The sequence below is a fragment of the Colias philodice genome, chromosome 16 (assembly GCF_061535455.1).
Source record: "Colias philodice isolate Cphi_HAF_F1 chromosome 16, ilColPhil1 Martin Lab GWU primary, whole genome shotgun sequence".
Lineage (NCBI taxonomy): Eukaryota > Metazoa > Arthropoda > Insecta > Lepidoptera > Pieridae > Colias > Colias philodice.
The window spans coordinates 5,864,981-5,887,400 of record NC_143101.1 but is presented as its reverse complement, the minus strand read 5'-3'; the positions used below and the strand labels follow the sequence as shown (position 1 = coordinate 5,887,400).

The 22,420-nt window shown below is 33.1% G+C and overlaps 1 protein-coding gene across 1 annotated transcript; it reads right to left on the bottom strand.

The window, feature by feature from the left end:
* Nucleotides 1-8,293: 8,293 nt before the first annotated feature.
* LOC149481680 (glycerol kinase 5) lies at nt 8,294-16,888 on the bottom strand. The gene is made up of 11 exons (XM_089704723.1): nt 16,607-16,888; nt 16,244-16,337; nt 15,374-15,543; nt 14,954-15,043; nt 14,052-14,166; nt 12,908-13,110; nt 11,593-11,824; nt 11,140-11,234; nt 10,622-10,785; nt 9,974-10,107; nt 8,294-9,436 (listed from the first exon to the last, which is right to left on the bottom strand). The coding sequence occupies exons 1-11, from the start codon at nt 16,706-16,708 to the stop codon at nt 9,183-9,185; spliced, it is 1,653 nt and encodes a 550-aa protein (XP_089560849.1). The 5' UTR covers nt 16,709-16,888; the 3' UTR covers nt 8,294-9,182.
* Nucleotides 16,889-22,420: the final 5,532 nt, after the last annotated feature.

Below are 22,420 nucleotides of genomic sequence, written 5' to 3'. Positions count from 1 at the left end.
TGCCAAAGTTTATTTTAATTGAACTCCTTAAAGTTGAAGCTTTAATTATGACACCTAGGATAATAAATAATGTAAGATATATTGTATGTTAAAAGGTTTGATTTAGAAGCTAAGTTATGTAAGTAAGTAACTAGGTAGTTTGTATATAAAATAAAAGAATATACAATTTTATTAAAATGTTAAATTTATTGTTTGTTAATAAAAATATTAGTTACAATGAATATACTTATGCTTTTTATTTTATTTTATTTTTTTAAAACGAACAGCATACATGTAATAATAATTAAGAGTACCTAAGAGACTGTATACCTACTGCTTATTTTAAGTACATATAAACAAAATTAATTTTAGAACTAAAGGCATAGCTAGCCTTATGTACCTACCTAGTACCTACTATGAAAGGGAATCTAAGTTATTTTTAAACTTTGTTTTAATAAACAAGTACCTATCTACTTAAGTACTAGGGTAATGTAATGTAAAAGAAAAATGATTTGTAGGCATAGCATTTCTTTATTTTTAGTTTTATGACGAAATTATTAATTATTGCATGATATTTCACAATAATTTGTCCCTGCTATCCAACAATCAGTTTAACGTGGTATAATTACAGATTACACATACCTTAAACTTTTTGAATAGCCCACCGCGACACTTCACACACCACAGCAGAAAGCATAGACCGTTTTCGCCGGCGAAGACGAGATCCCTTGTTCCACGTTCCCGCGCCCACCCGGGTGAGCGCCCGTCCGACTAGGGCCCTTCCGGCCTCCTCCACTCAATCGACAATCCAAGCCGAGGTTCGTGATCCCAGTCAAGGGGGGACATCCTTGCGCATGTCGCTACCAGGGTGAACCTTCCGTTCAACACTTCAACCACGCGTTCGCGTAGATGTAGAAGCTCTTCTGGCTAACATCGAGAGACACCACAAAAAAAAAGAAAAACCTTTCTTGAACTTAAGTACGAGAAAATTCGGAATTTATTTAATTTTTATTTTTTAAAACGAACAGCACACATGTCATATAATTAAGAGTAGGTACCTAAGAGACAATACCTACTGCTTCACTATCATCATCACTACATAGTATAAAACCATCTATAAAACAAAGTCGTTTTCCCTGTCCCTATGTCCCTATGTCCCTTTGTACGCTTAAATCTTTGAAACTACCCAACGGATTTTGATGCGGTTTTTTTTAATAGATAGAGTGATTCAAGAGGAAGGTTTATATGTATAATAACATCCATTAAATAGTGGAGAAGTACTGTTATTTTTGAGGTTTCTAATGTGATGTCGTAAAAAATTACATTTTTTCCGCTTACATTGCAAACGCAGGCTGAACCCTACGAGTTTTATCAAAATAATGTACTAATTATTATACACATCGAAAAGGTCTACAGAAAAGTCCGCGATGGTATATGTCTATCTCTTATGGATAACCCACAATAACTTTTTTTTGTCATTTACTTTTTACGACAAATAATGGCTAATTTTCGATGCGATTTTAACCAATACAGCATTAATCCTTAACCAATTAAATACCTTGAATACATTGTTCATTTAATATAGATCTATATGGTCCTTTCACCGTATGATTTTCGAAGATATTACAGATTTAAAAATTGCGGGACGTAGCGTTTGCAGCGGTACCGGCCGGCCGCCATTGCACCCGTGCGAAGCCGGGGGCCAGGGCGGGTCGCTAGTATTTTAATAAACAAAATTAATTTTAAAACTAAAGGCATAGCTAGCCTTATATTAAATAGTACTGTGATAAGGAATACATAGTTATTTTTAAACTTTGTTTTAATAAACAATACTCTTACCCTACATAGCATTTCTTTATTTTTAGTTTTATGACGAAATTATTTATTGCATGATATTTCACAATAATTTTCCCTGCGGTACGGTACCAACAATCAGTTTAACGTGGTATAATTACAGATTACAAAATAGTTACTACGGTATACCTTTAACTTTTTGAATCCTAACTAGCCAACCGCGACACCTCACACACCACAGCAGAAAGCGTACACCGCGATAAAAAACCTCAGTAAAAAACTTGACTCAAATAGTTTAGCTTTTGTAGAGATATTTTCAAAGATTACATACCGCGCACAAAACCTAGTCGAGTAGAGTCGAATTGTAAAAAATACTAAGCTTATTTTAGATAATTATCTTGAGATTGAAAAAAAAAATTCAGTTAGTAATAAATATTTAAGAAGCATCAAATCAACATATTTTATCCTTAATACCTCTGTAAGCTACCACAATGTAGAGTTTTCTTTGAATTTTTTTAATTGAATTATTGGGCGTCTCATCAAAATAAAGCTATTCACGGAAAATTAACTTGATAGTAATCAAGTTTGTACTCGCAATAATTAGTGTGTAGTGTGTACCTGTACTTACCTAATAAAAGTTCCTTTATTAATTCATTTTTTGTCAATCGAATTCAGAATAAAAACGAGTAATATTAATATTAAAATTTTAATATTAAAATAACAATTTCCATGTAATCCTATTTTAATATTAAAATTACAATTTCCATGTAACTATCCAAATATTGAAGCTAGCGATTGATAGATATCGGACTCAAATAGAATAGCATTTGTTGCTGCAATGTTTAGAATGAATTTATCTAACAAAGTCTACGCGATTTCGGTCAATTTTTGTACTGATATAGATTAGAGCTTCGTTAAGTTTTCTGCATACAAAAGCTAAGCTATTTCAGTTTCCACTTTCACTCTAATGGTATATATATATATATATATATATATATATATACTGTATACATATATACCATTAGAGTGAAAGTGGAAACTGAAATAGCTTAGCTTTTGTATGCAGCCCAAGCCGGGGTTCGTGATCAACGGGTGACGCCCTCGCAAATGTCGCTACCAGGGTGAACTTTCCGTTCACCCACGCGTCCGCGTTAAGATGTAGAGGCCCTTCTGGCTAAAATCGAGAGACACCACACAAAAAATATTCATAGTAGATTCAGAGGTGGGTTCGCATTCACGGGGTGACTCAAAAATATTTTTTCAGTCTGATTTATACTCAATTAATCAGATGCCCCGACATATTAGTTATTCCATTAACTTAAGCGAAAAAAAATCGTCTCGTCTTTTCTGGTTAGCAAACTTTGTTTCTTATAATTCAGGGAAATAGAGAAAAAACAAAATTGTTTCGACTGATATATTATTTGCTATATAGTTATGTATTTATATTTTTTCTGTAGACGAAAATTATATATTCATTTCATAACAAATAAACAACCGGAACTGTTCTACAACTGCATTATTTCACAATTATTAGTCTCTGCCAGAAAATCTATGAACATATACTTAGTAACTATAAAATAAATATAGGATATATTATTTATAGTAAAGAAATTTATAAAAATAGATTTTTGACATTATATGAATCACGGATTCACATGATTCTTAAGAATATTTGCGCATTCATCGTTTTTACAATAAATAATGCTCACTCATGATCATTATGCCACTGAAAATAATATATGTCCACACTATTAAAATAGTTCAAATAATTCATCGTATTCCGGATTAGTTAGCACAATTTATATTACAACCAGTGATAAAAGTATAAAATCAAGAGCACATGCAAGGGTCTAGTACAATATATTCATCTTTCAAGAAGTGACTACTCGTGGAAACCCGATATTTTAAATAAAGTGATCAATAAATCTATTATAGAAATGGAATACACGTTATTAATTTTCCTTCTGGCCGTGGCGGGTCTCCAGGCTGCTCCAGTACCGGATGATGACGTGGAAGCGACAACAATTATACAGGAACCTTTGCAAGTAATAGAAATTATTGGATTCGTGCCGATCGTCGTTCCACACAATGAGATTCCTACTACGGAAGGATCCGAAGAAATTGGTTCGCCAGTAGAACATACAGTTCAAAAGAGATCAGCAGCTGTTCCCAGTGAATTTTTGAGCAACGATCTTCTAGAAAATTCGGAAATGTCAAAGCTTGAAAATAGTCTGGTCGGTTTTGATAGAAGAATTAAGATTCTGCCGTCGTGGGTTGGATAAAATATGGATAAATTCGCTAAAGCAACTAAAATGCCAAAGTTTATTTTAATTGAACTCGTTAATGTTATGAAGTTTTAATCATGAAATTTAGAAGCTAAGTTATGTAAGTAAGAAAATAAAAATATACAAGCTGTAATCGTTAAGTGTGCACAGGCGATTATTCCATAACTTTTTTTTTGCTTTAATTTCGCCAATTTTAAGGAAAGTTCATTTAGAAAATGTAAATAGCGCTCCTCATTGTATTGCACAATGAGGACGTCGCTTCGAGAATTTGCTTTGAATACAAAATGTAGGTATGGTAAATAAAATGTATGGGAATGTTTAAAGTTAATTTTTTATCATAGTTTTTTATATACTATTTTTCGTGTCATTTTAAGAAACTTTTCATTGCCATTTTACTCATTAGGTAAAGTACTGTCGATATCAATTTAAAGTTTTTTTGATATAGCTGCAATAGTTACGGAATAATCTCCTGTGCACACTTATTACACCCGGTATATAGTTACAATTTTATTTAAATGTTAAAATTGTTTGTTCATAAAAAATATTACAAATGAATATATGCTTTTTATTTAATATTTAAATTTTTAAATGTACAGTATACATGCAATAATTAATAGTAAGAGACTAATACGTATCCCATTCTTTATTTCCCTACTTTATATTTTATAAGTATTCTCATGTAACTAAGTTAGGTTTAAGTTTTTAAATGAAAATAAATGCTTCTTAAAACCTATACCTACTGCTTATTTATATAAATAACATTTATTTTCAGAACTAAAGCTAGACTTAATATATTACTGGGAAAGGGAATAGTTATTTTTAAACTTGTCTTTCTTTATCTTTTAGTTACCTGTATGACGAAAACAATCATTGCATGATATTTCACAATAATTGCCCATAATTTCCAATAATTAGTATAACGCGGTATAATAATTATAGATTACTGAAAAAAATGCTACGGTATAATTTGAACTTTATAATTCTGACCTAAATCTAATTTAAATTAATTCGAACCACGTTCATGTATGCAGACTGTAGTGTGTTAATTGCTCAATGTTCACAGTATATAATTTAATTAGTAAATAGAGTAAGCACATTTTTAAAACCGACTTCTAACCCAGCTCGTGTTAGAAGTCTCATGGTGGCTCAAAAAAAAAATTATCGGTCTGATATGTATGTCAATCAGATCCCCGTCTAATTAAAGTTATTCCCTTAATTTAAGCGAAAAAAAAATTGTCTCGCCTCTGAACAGTACTTTGTTTACTATTAAAGATATATTTCCCCTGAATTATATTATAAGAAACAAAGTATACTTAATAAAATTGTAGGATAGTCAAAACTGTAGGTACATTAAATATTTTTTTTTTAATTCTTTATCTTGGGGCGTGATCTACAACTTGTCTACAACAGATACTGAAGCAGAAAAAATATGTTGTTTTAGAATTTTTGTCTGTTTGTCTGTATGTATGTACGGGCTAAAGTCAAAAAGTACTGCATGGATTTACTTTAAATTTGGTACAGAGATAGCTTAAGACTTGAGGAAGGACAATGGATAGGTTTTATCCCGGAAATCCCACAGAAACGGGAACTATGCGGGTTTTTCTTCTACCACGCGGGCGAAGCCAAGGGCGGAAAGCTAGTACGGAATAAAAAAACATGGTTTCGACTGATATATATTTATATTTTTTCGTCTGCAATATTCATTTCATATAACAATTAATTTATACAATCGGAACTGTTCTACAACTGCATTATTTCACAATAATTAATAGTCTCTGTCAGAAAATCTATGAACATAATATAGTATATAGTTACTATAAAACACATATAATAAAGTAATCCTTCATTATAGTAAAGATATTTTTTTTATAAAACATCAATCATGTGATAAATAACATTAAAGGCGATCAACAATTTAAGAAAATAAAAAAATGATAATCATGTTCATAATATTTACAATAAATATTCATAATTAGGCGGTAAAAAGTTATGACGTACCTACTTATTTTTTACACATTTAAAACAAAGTTATTTATTAATATCAATTTGACATAGGTATCTAAAAACAAATATTTAATTACGTCGCGTTCCATTAACACTTAAAATTTAAATAAACAACCATCACCTACAATACACTTGAGTCTAGACTAAATAAATGTCGTAAATATTTGTAAAATTTTCGAAATTTTACAAATATTTACGACATTTTCGAAATTCTAATAGGTTTTTCAGCCATACAACACTGTTCAACTAATTAACCTTATTATTATAATATAGGCACATTCTTATTTTAATTTATAAATATGTACATATATCAATATACGTACACACATTAAATAAATGATAATTTTGTAGATTCTAGTACCTACTTATAATTTTTAAAGTATGTATTCAAAATCACAATATTTAAATTTTAGTAGCCATACGAATCAAAGTACTACAAAGAAAGGATAAATTGTTTACAACACTTGATCAAAATATTCAATGATTTATAGGTATATATACTTAATATGTTTTATTCATACTATTTAAATATCAACGTCCTATTGGTGAATTTTAATGTTTTCGTATATTACAATAATAGTACCTACCTACCTACATATATACACTTTCAAACTTATAAATTAAAAATAGTTACGTCCATGGTCAATAATATTCCTTAAAATCCAACAAATTACAACAATATACACAGATAATCTTTAAAATACAACAATTTGATCCCTTGAATAAAGATTCATTTTATAAGCTTTAGCTTTACCTATATACATAACTGCAAGTTTGACGAGTAAACAATATCTTTGTAGTCTTACTTGCGCAAGCGGCTTGAGCAGAAATAACTTCATATAGGTTCATACAGACCGACTCGGAGAGAACAGCAGTTTCTTATCGCGTAGAAAACAGAGATTTTAGTGTTTATAGGTAAGGCATCTTCATTGCTTTTCATAAGATTGTTTGAACGCGATTGGTGTGAAAAGAAAAATGCGCGCCGATGCTCTCCGATCTATGTGAACGGACTTCAAGGCCCGGCGCAGATATGCCGAAGCGCAGCGCATTTTTCACTGTCAAACTATTTTCGACATTGTTTTCATTAACATAAAATTCAATATTAAATAACAACAATTTATTTCTGGGAGCATCGAAGCGTCACACGCGAAAGGTAGCGCGCTGCGCTCTTTTGAACGTTATTTAAACGAGGACAATGTCGATAATTAGTTTGACAATGAAAAGTGCAATGCGCAGCGCTTCGTCATATCGGCGCCGGACCTAACGCTTGAGCACAATGATTATTATTTACAAAGTTCGTCAAGCCAATTATGCGTGTGGGCGTAACACGTGCGATGCTAAGTGAAATACGAGCTTCTAAATACTATTACTTTTGTTCACTAAAAACAACACCGTAGATATTTAAAGACGTAGGAACGCTATGTCAATGTTATTCAATCTCATCTATCAAAAATTTTAACGCCTTATAAAATAATAATACAATTATTTAATTATATTATAGCATAGATCCATATATTTCTAAGCTGAATATGTCACTTACGGTTTAAGGAAGAAGACAACATCTAAATATACTTACTACGTATTACTCGATTTATATCACAACATGTCATTTCTGATTTATTGCAGTCTTTAAAAATAGTCACACGTCAATGCTTTCTTACTTGCATGAAAAAGCAAAAAAAGGACTCTAATACGGACAGTTTTCGCCCTAAGAAAAATTCGTCTTTAAACCGTCCAATTTTATTATCTACCTTTTTTATTACTAATATGTAGTTGTCTATTAGAGCATTTATAATTTTAACTGATATTAAAAAACTTAATTCATACTTAGACAATAATTAAAGTAAAATATTGCTTATTTCACATTGAAGTCAACTTTAAAAACAACTTTTCCTAGTTTTAGCAAAGGACCGAGAGCAAGTTCACGCTTTCGCAAAAAATACTGATTAGCAGAAGGAGAATAAAATTTTAAAATAGTCTCTTGTTCGCTATTTCCTATTATGGTTAATTGGTGTTAATAGCGACATAAGAACTGTTATAATTATTCTGTTAAAGAAAGTTGCCATAACAAAAAAATATCTAACACCCAAAACTAAATTTCAACTGAGCAGTTACGACAAGCAGATAAAAGTATGATGAACTAAAACTTTTATGACATATTGAAATGAACTGAAAATAAATATCTAATAAGTTTTTCATGAGATATTATGTAAAGGCTTTTAGGCTAGGAAAAGAGCACTTTACGTATTAGCATATAATATCATACTAAGAATAAATAAATCATCTCAGATACGATAAAGCTTAATTTTAAATAGCATTTATCGTAAAGCTAATGAATGTGGCACATTTTGTTTAAAAACTTCGTCACAAGTTAGCAATTAAAGAACAGTTGAACTCAAAAATGCTTTTGGCAAGAAAATAATCACAGTAAGGGTAGACATCAAAAATTACCTATTCATAGCTAACACACAAATCTATATGTCACAACGCAATTCCTATAAAAAAATAAACTCCAATATGAGATTACAAACATATCAATAAAACCGATCTCGATTATATCTCCTTTACCTTAACCTAAGGGCGCATTTCCACCAATAATTTGCGAGGATGTGTAGCGAGGAATGTGATTGTAAATCCATACTAATATTATAAATGCGAAAGTAACTCTGTCTGTCTGTCTGTTACTCAATCACGCCTAAACTACTGAACCAATTTTCATGAAATTTGGTATGGAGATATTTTGATACCCGAGAAAGGACATAGACTACTTTTTATCCCGGGAAAATGACGCAATCCTGGAAATCACAGGAACGGAAACTATGCGGGTTTTTCTTTGACTGCGCGGGCGAAGCCGCGGGCGGAAACCTAGTAACCTATAAAATCACTTCAAACTAAATGAATCGATATGATTTGTAAAAACAAACACATTCCTCGCTACACATCCTCGTACATTACTAGTGGAAAAACACCCTCATCCTTAAACTATACAATATAAAACCAACAATTCACCATCAATTTTAAACTTACACTATAACGCATCTTACACCTACAGGGCGGGGCCTTATATCATCTAAATATGGGAACGCACGCAATACAAAGCGGCAAAAGTAAAAACCACCGCTATTTAGACTTCCCATTTTTCTTCGGAGACACCTTGAAACTATTTTGAGGGGTAATAGAATTACTACTTGAATCTGATACGCTATTTTGTGATATAGATGATTTATTATCAACATACCACCCGCACATTCGTTTGACGGCGTCCTCCCAACGTGATATTATGTTCTCATAGGACTTTTTAACTTGCGCTCTTGGTACGAACACGTTGCCTATTTTGCGGAGGGATATTAGCTCTTTTTTCGATTTGAATATACCTGAAATATAAAATGAAATATGAACTGTTGTCGTAAAAGTAGATCTTTCTTACAGTTATATCCAGAGTGCTATAGAAAGTATGTGTGAATAATTATTTTATGTTAAGGTGCAAGTCAGACCTTCTGGTTGAAAGAAACAGACGAAAAAAAAGAAGAAGAAAAGATTGCGTTTACGAAGCCTGAATTGCACTTTTCAAAAGTTTTCTTCATTCGTTACATTGGAATTTATTAGTATCTGAATTTATTTCTCTAAGGGCCGATTTTTCAAAGCTTGGATAAAACTTATCCTTCCAATAAAGTATTACACGATGATATTAAAATGTCACGTAAACTGTCAAATACGGGCAATTAGAATACGTTTTTAAAATGGTAGTTTTATACATTATTCGACGAATAAGTTTTATCCAAGCATTGAAAAATCGGCCCTTAACGAAGTACACTATTTACTATATCAAGCTTAACTTAACGTCGTCGTTAACTTATTTTGAAACAAATTTAACACTAGTTTAATAATTAAAATGAATATTAATATAATACCTAATTGCAACCCCACTATATGCGCACAACCAAGGGAAGACATTTCGACCTGCACCGGTCTCTCTACTCGTAGTCCTGTTAAATCTGCCACTAATTGTACTACGAAATCATTGTTCGATACACCTCCATCCAACCTACAAATAAAAATGTAACAATTTTAGCGTATGTGCCTAGTACACGTGTCAGAAGTGAAACTTCTTTTGCAAGATTCATACGATACCTAAATCGTCGCCTTACTGCATGACGAAACGATATTGCCTTGACGAAACCTTGAAATATTACTCTTATCGCGCCTAAAGAAGTTTCACTTCGAACAAAAAAAATCTTGATTTAAAAAGATTTACTTGACTAATAATATCTTTAGAGGCAATATAAAAAGTAAAAAAAATTGATTGTTTTTTATCTTTAAAATCGAATGACAATGTATTACATAATTTTTCACTACATAATATTATAAAACAGTCTTCCGCAGCGTTTATCTGTATATTAGCGATAAAATAAAAAAACTACTACACCAATAAAATTGCCATTCTCGTTTTCGTTTTCACCAATGAATAATGTGGTTCTCGAGGAAGTATTTAGTGTATAATTTGTAGGACATAAAGCGTCTCTAATGAATAATTATTACGATTAAAATTGTTCACTTACCGTATAGTAGTGAAAGTATAATTAGTCTCCTTTTTCACACAATCATATAATTGTGCGGTACGAAACGCGATAGCTTCGAGCACGGCTCTAACTAAATGCGCTTTGGACGTTGTCGGCTTCATGCCTACGAAGCCTGAAGCAGCTGTGCAATCGTTGTATGGCGGCTGGAAATTGAAGAATTTATTGAAAATAGTAATAAACTTGTAAAAATGTCAATTTTTTTTTATATTTAAGAACAAAGCAAAACTTGGACAATACGAAAGTAATAATATAGACATTTAGTAAAGATTTGATAGTTTGTTAGCTTTTTGATTAAATACCTAAAAGACAAACTCAAACGCTATTAAACTGATATTGAAAATTATTTCACAAAGCTATTACTATTCTTGAATCCTGAGTTACAAAGTTATATTGAATTTACTTTTCAACGTCGACCTTTTGCTTGAGTAGAAGCTAACAACTAAATGCAAATTGTATATTTATATAAAGTATTCACGAATTAATTAAAATAAACTTACACCAAGCCCACTGAAAGCGGGTATAAAGAAAACTCCATCAGAATCAGGAACAGACAACGCTATTTCTGACGTATCTTCCGGCTTGTCAAATAGACCTGAAACATCGAACTGTTTATAGATTTAAATAAAAATTTATCAAGGGTTTTAACCAATTTATTTTGATAAAAAAACTACATAAGAAACATTATGTAATACGCAATAATGCTTTTCATAAATATGCAAAAGAAATATTTTAACCCATTGACCACCGAGCGGCCCGATCGGGCCGAGACACAATAGATTTTCTATTGTGTCTGTGATCCGAGGACTGACGGATTAAATCAGAAAAGAATACTTACTTGAAAGCTAACATAAATTAAAGGTTTAAATGAAGGAAGGAAGAATGTAAGCAAGTGCGGAAGTAATTAAACAAATCTGCTATTAGTAACTAAACCAAAATAAAATATATCTCACCTAAATTCTGCGCCCACTTAATAATACTAGCCGTATCATTATTAGCACCTTCCGCAGAGAACACTAGTTCAGAGCCAAGTCTCCAACCCACCACTGGGTATAACCCCGAGACGCTCGCGTGGGGGGAATCCCCGGTATTTATATTGAAAAATGTCCCAGTTCCCATAGTAAGTTTCACATCTCCTACGTCGAAACAGCAAGAACCCCACATGGAGGCCGTTTGATCAGCTATCTGGAAGAAACTAGTTGAGATATAGATAACATATAATTATTTTTAAGAAAAATCTAAGCCGCCTTCAAATTGTGAGAACTAAACAAATTTTCATTGGGACCACATAGGAGCCACCAGGTTACAAACAAAAAAAAAGTTCCAAATCAGTTCACCCAGTCAAACATATATAATCGAACTAAAGAATTTGGTATACTTGTCAACCTCCTTACTTTTTAAAGTCAGTTGACAAGTATACCGAATTCTTTAGTTATAGCTATTGATATTTATATTGTACCTAAATTGGAAGAATTAACGAACTTTGTCCGAGCGATAAACTCAATATCAAACATAATATTGCACCACCATAATCTTATACTGAAATATAACAATAACGTGTTTAAAATTTATCGTAAATATTTCATCACATACAAAAACTTTAAAATATTTAAGTCACATTTTCTCAAGGCAACTCACATGTTTTCTAAATCTATTGTTGTAGTTCCAAACGGATGTAAATACATGTTTTGACTATGAATAAATATTAGTTTTGTCATATTATGTATACGTACATACATAGAAAAAAATCTGTAAACACCAACATACAAAGAGTACTATAATATATTCCATTTCCTTTGTTTCGAAGATATTACGACACCCAAAATCCCGCTCTTCCTTGATAGTAATTTTACACTGTCAAGGGTGAGCAGGGTTCTAGGTATACGCAAAAATAACACCTTACATCTTCAACATATTCTAGGATCCATCTAAAATCTTCAACATTTACTTGTATCTTCTTGATAGACTACCACTAAAATTAAGTACAAAGGAAACATAAAAGAAAAGTCATGTCTTTTTGTTGTCCGAGCTCATTTCTGGAATGGTTCTATCTATATGACCGTGGTTTAAGCATCAAGATTTACGCAGGATTTTCATCTACATTTTCAAGTTCCACTCGAAGAAAATTGCATGCACAATGCGATTAATACCAAAGTACATAATACTTAATTATAATTTGCAAATGTCATTTTCATTATCATTATTTGTTATAATATAAATGAAACAGAAATAAACATGCAACAGATTTCCGAAACTAAATCTACTTACACAACACCTTATAGGTATAGGGTGTCCCCAAATCTCGTTCGCAGTGCTGGTAAAATGTTCACCCGCTGTATCGACCACACTTGGCAACATGGCCATTCGTATGCCAAATATGGACATGGCCCAGCCCGCCCATTGCATTGTGAACGGATCGAAGAAACCAGTGGCGGACGCTGATGATACATCGCTCATGTGCAACTTTCTATCTGAAAGATATTTGATCGTCATATCGAGATTTTTTAAGTTTTTCATAGCTAGGAGTGAATTTCATTTCATTATATTAATTACTAGCTGCGCTCCGCGGTTTCACCCGCGTGGTTCCGCTTCTGTTGGTCTTAGCGTGATGATATATAGCCTAAAGCTATCCTCGATGAATGAAAATAATATTATATAAATTTTTGAAATCGGACCAGTAGTTCCTGAGATTAGCGCGTTCAAACAAACAATCAAACTCTTCAGCTTTATAATACTATTAGTATTAGTATAGATTAGCTATGAGGTTGAAATAAAATGTTTTTTGTAAGAGATTGTTTTTATTTAAATAGTACAAAGGCCCAAACAACATTTTTGCTTGTCAGCCTGTTTATATTTTCATTCGATTATTATCTTTAAAACGGCTAAATCTATTACCTATATTTGGATTTTGAGTGATCAAAAAAGTCGCGCGCTACGTTCCAAATCTTGTCCTATTCATTTAAATTTGTGTTGGTATATAGTGATACCAAGTGATAAGGCCAACCAAGGACGTCTTTGACAAAGGTACCTCTCATCATTAGTCATTCATAAGCTCATGGCCATCTGAATATTTATACAAAACTCAATTCATATAAAATCCGCATACATTCAAAATGCGGAAGTATAGGCCGTCGTGATATATTTATATTTTAGGTGAAAAATTTACAAAGCAATTAAATGAATTAAGACCCTTGTAACTTTAAACACAATTCCAAAACCATTTTTAATGCTAAATTTAAATTTAACTGTATTATCATACAACATTGTTATTTTTTCATTCAACGCGCGTTCGCAAAATAAAAACATTTTACGACGCAAATAATATTTTTCCTTCAACATCTGAGCTAAGCAGGAAATAAAAATAATAATAATAGCAGAACAGGTCTTAAGCAATTATTTTTTTCTTAATTACCTGTCATTTTGTACAACAGCCATGTGTCTAAAGTCCCAAACATAGCGTCATTTTTCTCCACTGCAGTTTTGAGTTCAAGTATGTTAAGTAATGCCCAATAGAGCCTTAATGTCGTCTACAATTAATAAAAAAAAAACAATATTCATAGCCCATAAAAGTATGCTATGTTGAAAAAATGTAATTAACAGTTATCACCAACTATTAATACCAACATATCAAATACATTTTTGGCACTTTGGCTATGAAATGGAATGGCTGAGACCATCCCATTTCAGACCAATTAAAATATATTACATTGCTCTAATTCAACAGATCTCATGAACAGTTGTTATTCTAACAATTTTTAATAATGTAAGTACAAAATATGAAATATTTTCAGAAAAATAAAAATTCAAAGTTACAACAAACGAATACTTAGGTACAAATAGCAATATTAGGAAATACCTAAACTCCAAGGCTACAAAGTTCACATATTATGTAAATTTGGATGTTAAATATTTGTTCATAATCTCGAAGCTAGTTTCCGAACAAAAAAAATCACGACAAATCTTTACATCTAAATAATAAATATATTTAAGTAAATATATTTCAATAATACTTGCGTAATTATTGCTTTTATAGTTACTGTTGGAAAAAAAAAAACAATATTCATAGCCAATAAAAGTATGCTATGTTGAAAAAATGTAATTAACAATTATCACCAACTATTAATACCAACATATCAAAAACATTTTTGGCACTTTGGCTATGAAATGGAATGGCTGAGACCATCCCATTTCAGACCAATTAAAATATATTACATTGCTCTAATTCAACAGATCTCATGAACAGTTGTTATTCTAACAATTTTTAAAAATATTATCAATATTATTTTGCATGCATAACTGTATAATATTACTTACCTGATTATTAGAAAACTTAAAAACACTTCCAGCTTTAAATCTTTTACTCCTTGATACAATAAAAAGCATGTATGCCCCAAACTTTATAAACTGTAATAAAAAATAAATTTTATAAGCCCTGACATTTTCAAAAAATAATCAAATGTAAACAATTTTTTTTCATATTTATGGAAATTTTCAATATTGTCAAAAAATTGTAAAAGTAAGTACAGTGCAGATTATGCATTATTCTAGTACATATGTTGTCACTGCAAATTATCATCAAGATCAGTTCATTTCGCATGAACGACTATACATACTTACAAGTTATCAAGTTTATAATATTATTGGGACAATCAGTAATGAGTACATCTTTATCATCAAAACTGATGAAACTACAACAATTTCCTGAAAAAATATTTTCTAAGTGCAGTAAAATACCTTCCAAATATAAGAATCATTCCACTGTTTGACCAATTTGTCAGCTCTCAAATCCTTCCATGTCACAAATCTTTGAAAAGGTTTACCAGTTTCTTTTGACCATGTGATAAATGTACTGCGCTGGGTTGAAATGCCCATAGCAGTTATTTGTCCTGCACTTAGACTTGCACCTGTTTGATAAACAATATATCTATACTAATATTATAAAGCTGAAGAGTTTGTTTGTTTGTTTGTTTGTTTGTTTGAACGTGCTAATCTCGGGAACTACTGGTCCGATTTGAAAAATTCTTTCGGTGTTAGATAGCTTATTTATCGAGGAAGGTTATAGGCTATATATCATCACGCTACGACCAACAGGAGTGGAGCCACGGGGGTGAAACCGCGCGGAGCAGCTAGTTATTTATATAATACTTTGATTAAAATAAACATATTCATATTTTCTTTCATGATAAGAATGATAAGAACAATGTGCTTTGTAACCATACTGCTTTTGATATATTCCTTAAGTTTGATTGAGATATTCTAAGCATGGTTTTGTTTTCCAATTCTGCTTTCTGTCACATTCAAGGTACAGATATTTTCTAATCAAGGATATGTTAATGGGAGGGAAGCTACACACCAGATAATCACTAATATTAACTTTTAAACCTTTATGATTTTTGTGTTACCTTCATCGTAAACAATATATTAAAATTGTATATCACTTGACAATTAAATTTGTCCATTAAATATTGCATTACAAGTAAATACATAAAAAAAACATATGCTTTTTTTGAACATTGGTTAATAAAGCCAAGCTGTACTGTAGGCCTATTTGCCCCTAAAATACTTAATTGAACTTTAATTACAATATTCCGAAATATAACATACTACTCATTGCTTTCTTTACAACATCCACAACAGAGCTCCACAATTCATCTGGATCTATTTCCACATAGCCAGGGTGTGGATAATGCAGTATTACCTGAAATTAAAATTGCATGATCATACAATGTTTGGAGTTTCTTTGCTATTTTCAAAATCAGCTGTTCCCTCATAAGCTTATGGATTGATTTGAATATGGAATGAAATGAAAAATCAGCTCAGCTTACTATTTACAACCAGATGCAGTTATACAAACATGTACACGTAAATGGCTTCTAAATCTAATCTGTAATTCAATTATTGAAATTGAAAGTGATGACCTGCATACACCTAAATACAAAGTTGATTAGATATTTTAACCATACTTACATTGTCTACAGCCTTGGCTACTGTCTCAGTACGAGTATTATAAATAACAGCACGTATTGTTGTAGTCCCTATGTCTAATGACAAAATATATTTTTCTTCCATTTTAACAATGTGAGTAAAGTTTATATTTAGTTTTCTTCGTTTTAATTCTATGTTTATTATATAATGTTAACACTTATTTGGGGCACACTTAACAATTTTATTCATTATATAAACAATAATAGCTTCGTTTGTAACTAGAAAATGGAAACACGAGATTCTTATTTCCAAATTTCACTTCGAACGTTTTCCGAACCATTTCTCTATCAACTGCCAAGTGCCAAGTGCCAAATGTCAGCAGTCAGATCCATTGACATTTGACACTAAAGGCCGCTGCATACGTGACGGGAAAATACCTCGGACGGGACGTGAGCGGGACGGGCACGTGATTGCCTCGTTCACAACGGGAACGTGGAGCAAACGCATACGCACCGTGACGTGATTCTGATCTAACGTGCTAGTGTTGTGAACAACGAAAGATGGATTTTTCAATTCAAGAATTGGCTTTAATTGCTATTGCTCTAGATGACGAAGAAGCTACGACCGTCAAGAAAACATTAACATCTTTGTAATCTACATTCTGCAAATAAAGAAATTTGAATTTGAATTTAAACTAAACAATACTGTTTTTGATTTATAAGCTTAAGATGTTTCATTTTTATATTTTTGGTAATAATGCCGCCATAAAACAAAAATATTATGCACTAAAATTATTTTGGCATTTTTAAAAACATAAAATACGTAATTCAGAACACGATGAAGTGTCACAGGCACAGGTCACAGGAATCATCATAGGTGAAAAGGACTAAGTATAGTTAGGAATACCACAATATATTCATTAAATAACACTTACCGTTTTCACTGTATGACAATTTCACAGCAATTTTACGCCATAAATAATTTTTATAAAAATTATTTATGGCGTAAAATTGCCATATTTTGTATTTAAATATTGTGGGTTCGCTAAATTATACAACGCTGGATAAGAGCGTACACATTCGATCAGTTTTTCGTCGTCCATTTTCGATACTTGGAAGGCGTCACTATTAATCTCTCCGGCACGAACGGAGCGACTGTGCATACGTAGCGAAATCACGGACGGGACGGGACGGGGACGTGCTAAACATCGTCGGCGACGATATTTTTCCCGTCCACGTTCCCGTCCCGTCGATGTTCCCGTGACATATACGTATTTGGATACATTTTGTATGCAACGATGTTTCCAAAACTTCCCGTCACGTCCCGTCCGGGTAAAATCCCGTCACGTATGCAGCGGCCTTAACACGCTGACCGATATTGTCAAAAACAAATGACACTTGCAGCCTCAGAGCTTGCAGCAATAAAAACTACTTGGAGCAACATATCCGGTTTTTAAAGAATCACAAAAGGTCATAACAAAAACAAAAAAAGACGAGTTGCACTCCGGGAGTGCCGGCAGAAGTGAAAACTTGATTATTTAAAAAAATCCGTCTTACGCTTTTTCGATGCCACGTGTCCTGACGCGAGTTTAAGATTTTATACCCAACGCCGCTAAAGAAGTTTTCACTTCAACAAAAATCACCTATTCACCTACTTATAATATACACACACCGGCACAATTAGCGGAACAGAAACCGATGCGCGAGAACATCGTCTGGGATTTGAACGAATGGCAGCAGGTTCTCTTTACTGATGAGTGCAGAGTTCTTTTAAAACAGATCGATAGGAGACAGCGAATATGGAGACGCAAAGGAGAACGCCACATACAGTCTAATTTTGACCACACAGTGGCTTATGATGGCGGTTCGATTATGGTTTGGGGAGGGACATGTTTGGGAGCTCTCACGGAGTTAGTGATAGTCACAGGAGGGACCATATGACAGCAGATCGATACATCAGAGACATTTTAGAAGAACATATTGTACCATTTGCCCCATTTATTGGTGACGACTTTATTCTAATGCAAGATAATACTCGTGCTCGTAGTGCACAATCGGTACAGGCATATCTGAGCCACGTAGGTATACCGGTGATGCAGTGGCCAGCAAATTCCCCCAATATGAATCCGAAAGAGCATGTCTGGGACTTGCTAAAAAGAAGGGTTAAATCCAGAATGCCACCCCCCAACAATCTGAATGAACTTGGAAACGCATTACTTGAGGAGTGGGATCGGTTGCAACAAGAAATCATCGATAACATAATCTGTAGCAAGCCCAGACGAATGTAAACCGTAATCAGAGCAAGAGGGGGAAACACTCGTTATTAATTTTGCTTTAATTTTCTGGTTAAATCATTTAATGCTTACTTTTTTTATTTTTTGTGATGGTTCATAATCATCTAAAAATTTCACTTATTTCAAATTTCTTTATTATTCAATAAAAAATAACGAAGACTTTTCAAATTCGTTGTTAAAAGATTTTAATCAATTTGTTATTTTGTGTCTAATTACATTTTCGTCAAATATATGCATTATTATCTCATAGTCTCACTTTTTTTTCTGTTCCGCTAATTGTGCCGGTGTGTATAGTTGCGAATGTTTGTATGTTTGTTTGTTACTCTTTCACGCAAAAAACTGCTGAACCGATTCTGAAATATGGCACACACATGGAGTATAAACTTGGACTATCAGATAGGATAGTTTTTATCTCGAACTTTTTCTGCGGGTTTTCCTTTGACTTCAGAAGCAAGTATTTTTAAAGTGAAACTTTTATTACATCGTCTCAAACTTTTTGGTCTGTGTAGCGCATGTCGCGTGTATCGCGACACGCGACACGCGACATGCGCTACACAAAGCAGTGTTCGGAACCGTTCGAACAGTTTCACTTTTACCGTGGTTTCATAAAACCACACAACATTTTTTTTGGATTTTATTTAGAGAAAAGTAGGTAATATTCTTTACCACGAAATTTTTGGAGGTAATTCACATTATTTGTTTTGATGTAGGACGTCCACAGGACGTCCTACATCAACGTTGGCGGCGTTGGATATAAAATCATAATGTATGCAACAATGAATGATATAATTTAGGGATGTAACGATACCGATACCGATACCGATATATCGGCCGATATAATAAGCAAGCCGATATATCGGTATCGCCGATTATAAAACAACCGATATCGAAATCAAACAATTCAAAAAACCGCGCCCAATGAACGATGCGGGAGGTCACCCGTTCGCGGGTACTTTGTTTACTGAAAAAACTCTACCACTAGTAAAGGGGCTGATAGACGTACAAACTTTAAAATCGCGGTTTTAAAGTTCGCGTACTTACTCGGCTCGACGTCGGTGACACACGTAGAGCTTGGTCAGTAGCTTCTCACGAGTCACCGATATCGAATGTCTCTATGTCATCAACAGAGGGAATTTTATGTTATTCAGGAATTAAATATAGACATTTTTAATTTAATAACCAGCACTTATTTTTAAGTAAATAGCATTCTAACAAAATAAATGTTCAAAAATTGAAGGATATTTTCGTTTTTACTATTATATTTTGAGGGTACTTTACAAAAAAAGAGCGTGTGCGCCGAGCCCACGCGTCAGGAGTGAAACTTCCTTGGCGTGATTCAAAGATACCTTCGCCAATATTCAATTATATTATATTCATTCATATTAATTATATTAAATTATTTTCATAAAACTAAAAGAAGAAGACGAAATTAATTGAACTTTTGCACTTAGTAACACCTATTATAGCTAGACAGGCTAGGCTCGCGGCTCGCGGCGGTGACAGACGTGCGAGCGAAGGCGGGCTACGAGTAAAATTTCAAACATGTTGGATCGTCAACGAACTTACTCGACGGTTTTTAAGTACGCGTACTTGGGGTGACACACGAGCGAAAAAGGTCGTCGAGCCACAAGTTCGCGTACTTACTCGTACGTCTGTCACCCCTTTAAACTTTGATTACTGATTGTATATGTATTACTTAAAAGGGCTGATAGACGTAGGAACTTTAAAACCGCGGTTTTAAAGTTCGCGTACTTACTCGGCTCGACGTCGGTGACACACGCAAGAGCTTGGTCAGTAGCTTCTCGCGTGTCACCGATATCGAATGTCTCTATGTCATCAACAGAGTGAATTTTATGTTATTCAGGAATTAAATATAGACATTTTTAATTTAATAACCAGCACTTATTTTTAAGTAAATAGCATTCTAACAAAATAAATGTTCAAAAATTGAAGGATATTTTCGTTTTTACTATTATATTTTGAGGGTACTTTACAAAAAAAGAGCGTGTGCGCCGAGCCCACGCGTCAGGAGTGAAACTTCCTTGGCGTGATTCAAAGATACCTTCGCCAATATTCAATTATATTATATTCATTCATATTAATTATATTAAATTATTTTCATAAAACTAAAAGAAGAAGACGAAATTAATTGAACTTTTGCACTTAGTAACACCTATTATAGCTAGACAGGCTAGGCTCGCGGCTCGCGGCGGTGACAGACGTGCGAGCGAAGGCGGGCTACTAGGGGTGACAGACGTACGAGTAAGTACGCGAACTTGTGGCTCGACGACCTTTTTCGCTCGTGTGTCAACTGTCACCCCAAGTACGCGTACTTAAAAACCGTCGAGTAAGTTCGTTGACGATCCAACATGTTTGAAATTTTACTCGTAGCCCGCCTTCGCTCGCACGTCTGTCACCGCCGCGAGCCGCGAGCCTAGCCTGTCTAGCTATAATAGGTGTTACTAAGTGCAAAAGTTCAATTAATTTCGTCTTCTTTTTTTAGTTTTATGAAAATAATTTAATATAATTAATATGAATGAATATAATATAATTGAATATTGGCGAAGGTATTTTTGAATCCCGCCAAGGAAGTTTCACTCCTGACGCGTAGGCTCGGCGCACACGCTCTTTTTTTGTAAAGTACCCTCAAAATATAATAGTAAAAACGAAAATATATCCTTCAATTTTTGAACATTTATTTTGTTAGAATGCTATTTACTTAAAAATAGGTGCTGGTTATTAAATTAAAAATGTCTATATTTAATTCCTGAATAACATAAAATTCCCTCTGTTGATGACATAGAGACATCCGATATCGGTGACGCGCGAGAAGCTACTGACCAAGCTCTTGCGTGTGTCACCGACGTCGAGCCGAGTAAGTACGCGAACTTTAAAACCGCGGTTTTAAAGTTCCTACGTCTATCAGCCCTTTACGAGTAAAATTTCAAACATGTTGGATCGTCAACGAACTTACTCGACGGTTTTTAAGTACGCGTACTTGGGGTGACACACGAGCGAAAAAGGTCGTCGAGCCACAAGTTCGCGTACTTACTCGTACGTCTGTCACCCCTTTTAAAGTTCAACTGACGTCTGACTTTGAAAAATAATAATACTGAAATAAATGTTTTTCTTGTTTTTTGAAGAATACGATTTACAGATAAGTCTCTGTTAAATGTTGGTAACTTTTATGCATAATTCACTATTTATTTTTCTACCAAGCCATCGATATCGGTATTGGTATCGCCGATTTTTAACTACAAATATCGGTATAGGTCATATCGGCAAAATCATGTATCGTTACATCACTAATATAATTTACGATTTATACTTTGTATTGTAATCTCTTATTGGAAATGAATTTTACGCAATTTTTTATTTAAAAATATGTGATCGTGGCTGATTGGAAGATGAATCCATCTTCCTGCAAATAAATAAAAATGGCCCTAAAATGCATATAATTTATTAGGTTGTGTTTCATATCTGATATCTGTTGCATTATATATTCTCTATATACATGGTCTTTCGTTTTCAATTTTGCAATCTGGTAATTTTTGTCTGTCGTC

Coding starts and splice junctions, on each gene's coding strand:
- LOC149481680 (XM_089704723.1), bottom strand. CDS start 16,708: ATGGAAGAAAAATATATTTTGTCATTAGACATAGGGACTACAACAATA. Junction 15,044..15,373: donor ATGATTCTTATATTTGGAAG/GTATTTTACTGC, acceptor TTTTTATTACAG/TTTATAAAGTTTGGGGCATA. Junction 10,786..11,139: donor CCGCTTTCAGTGGGCTTGGT/GTAAGTTTATTT, acceptor TTCAATTTCCAG/CCGCCATACAACGATTGCAC.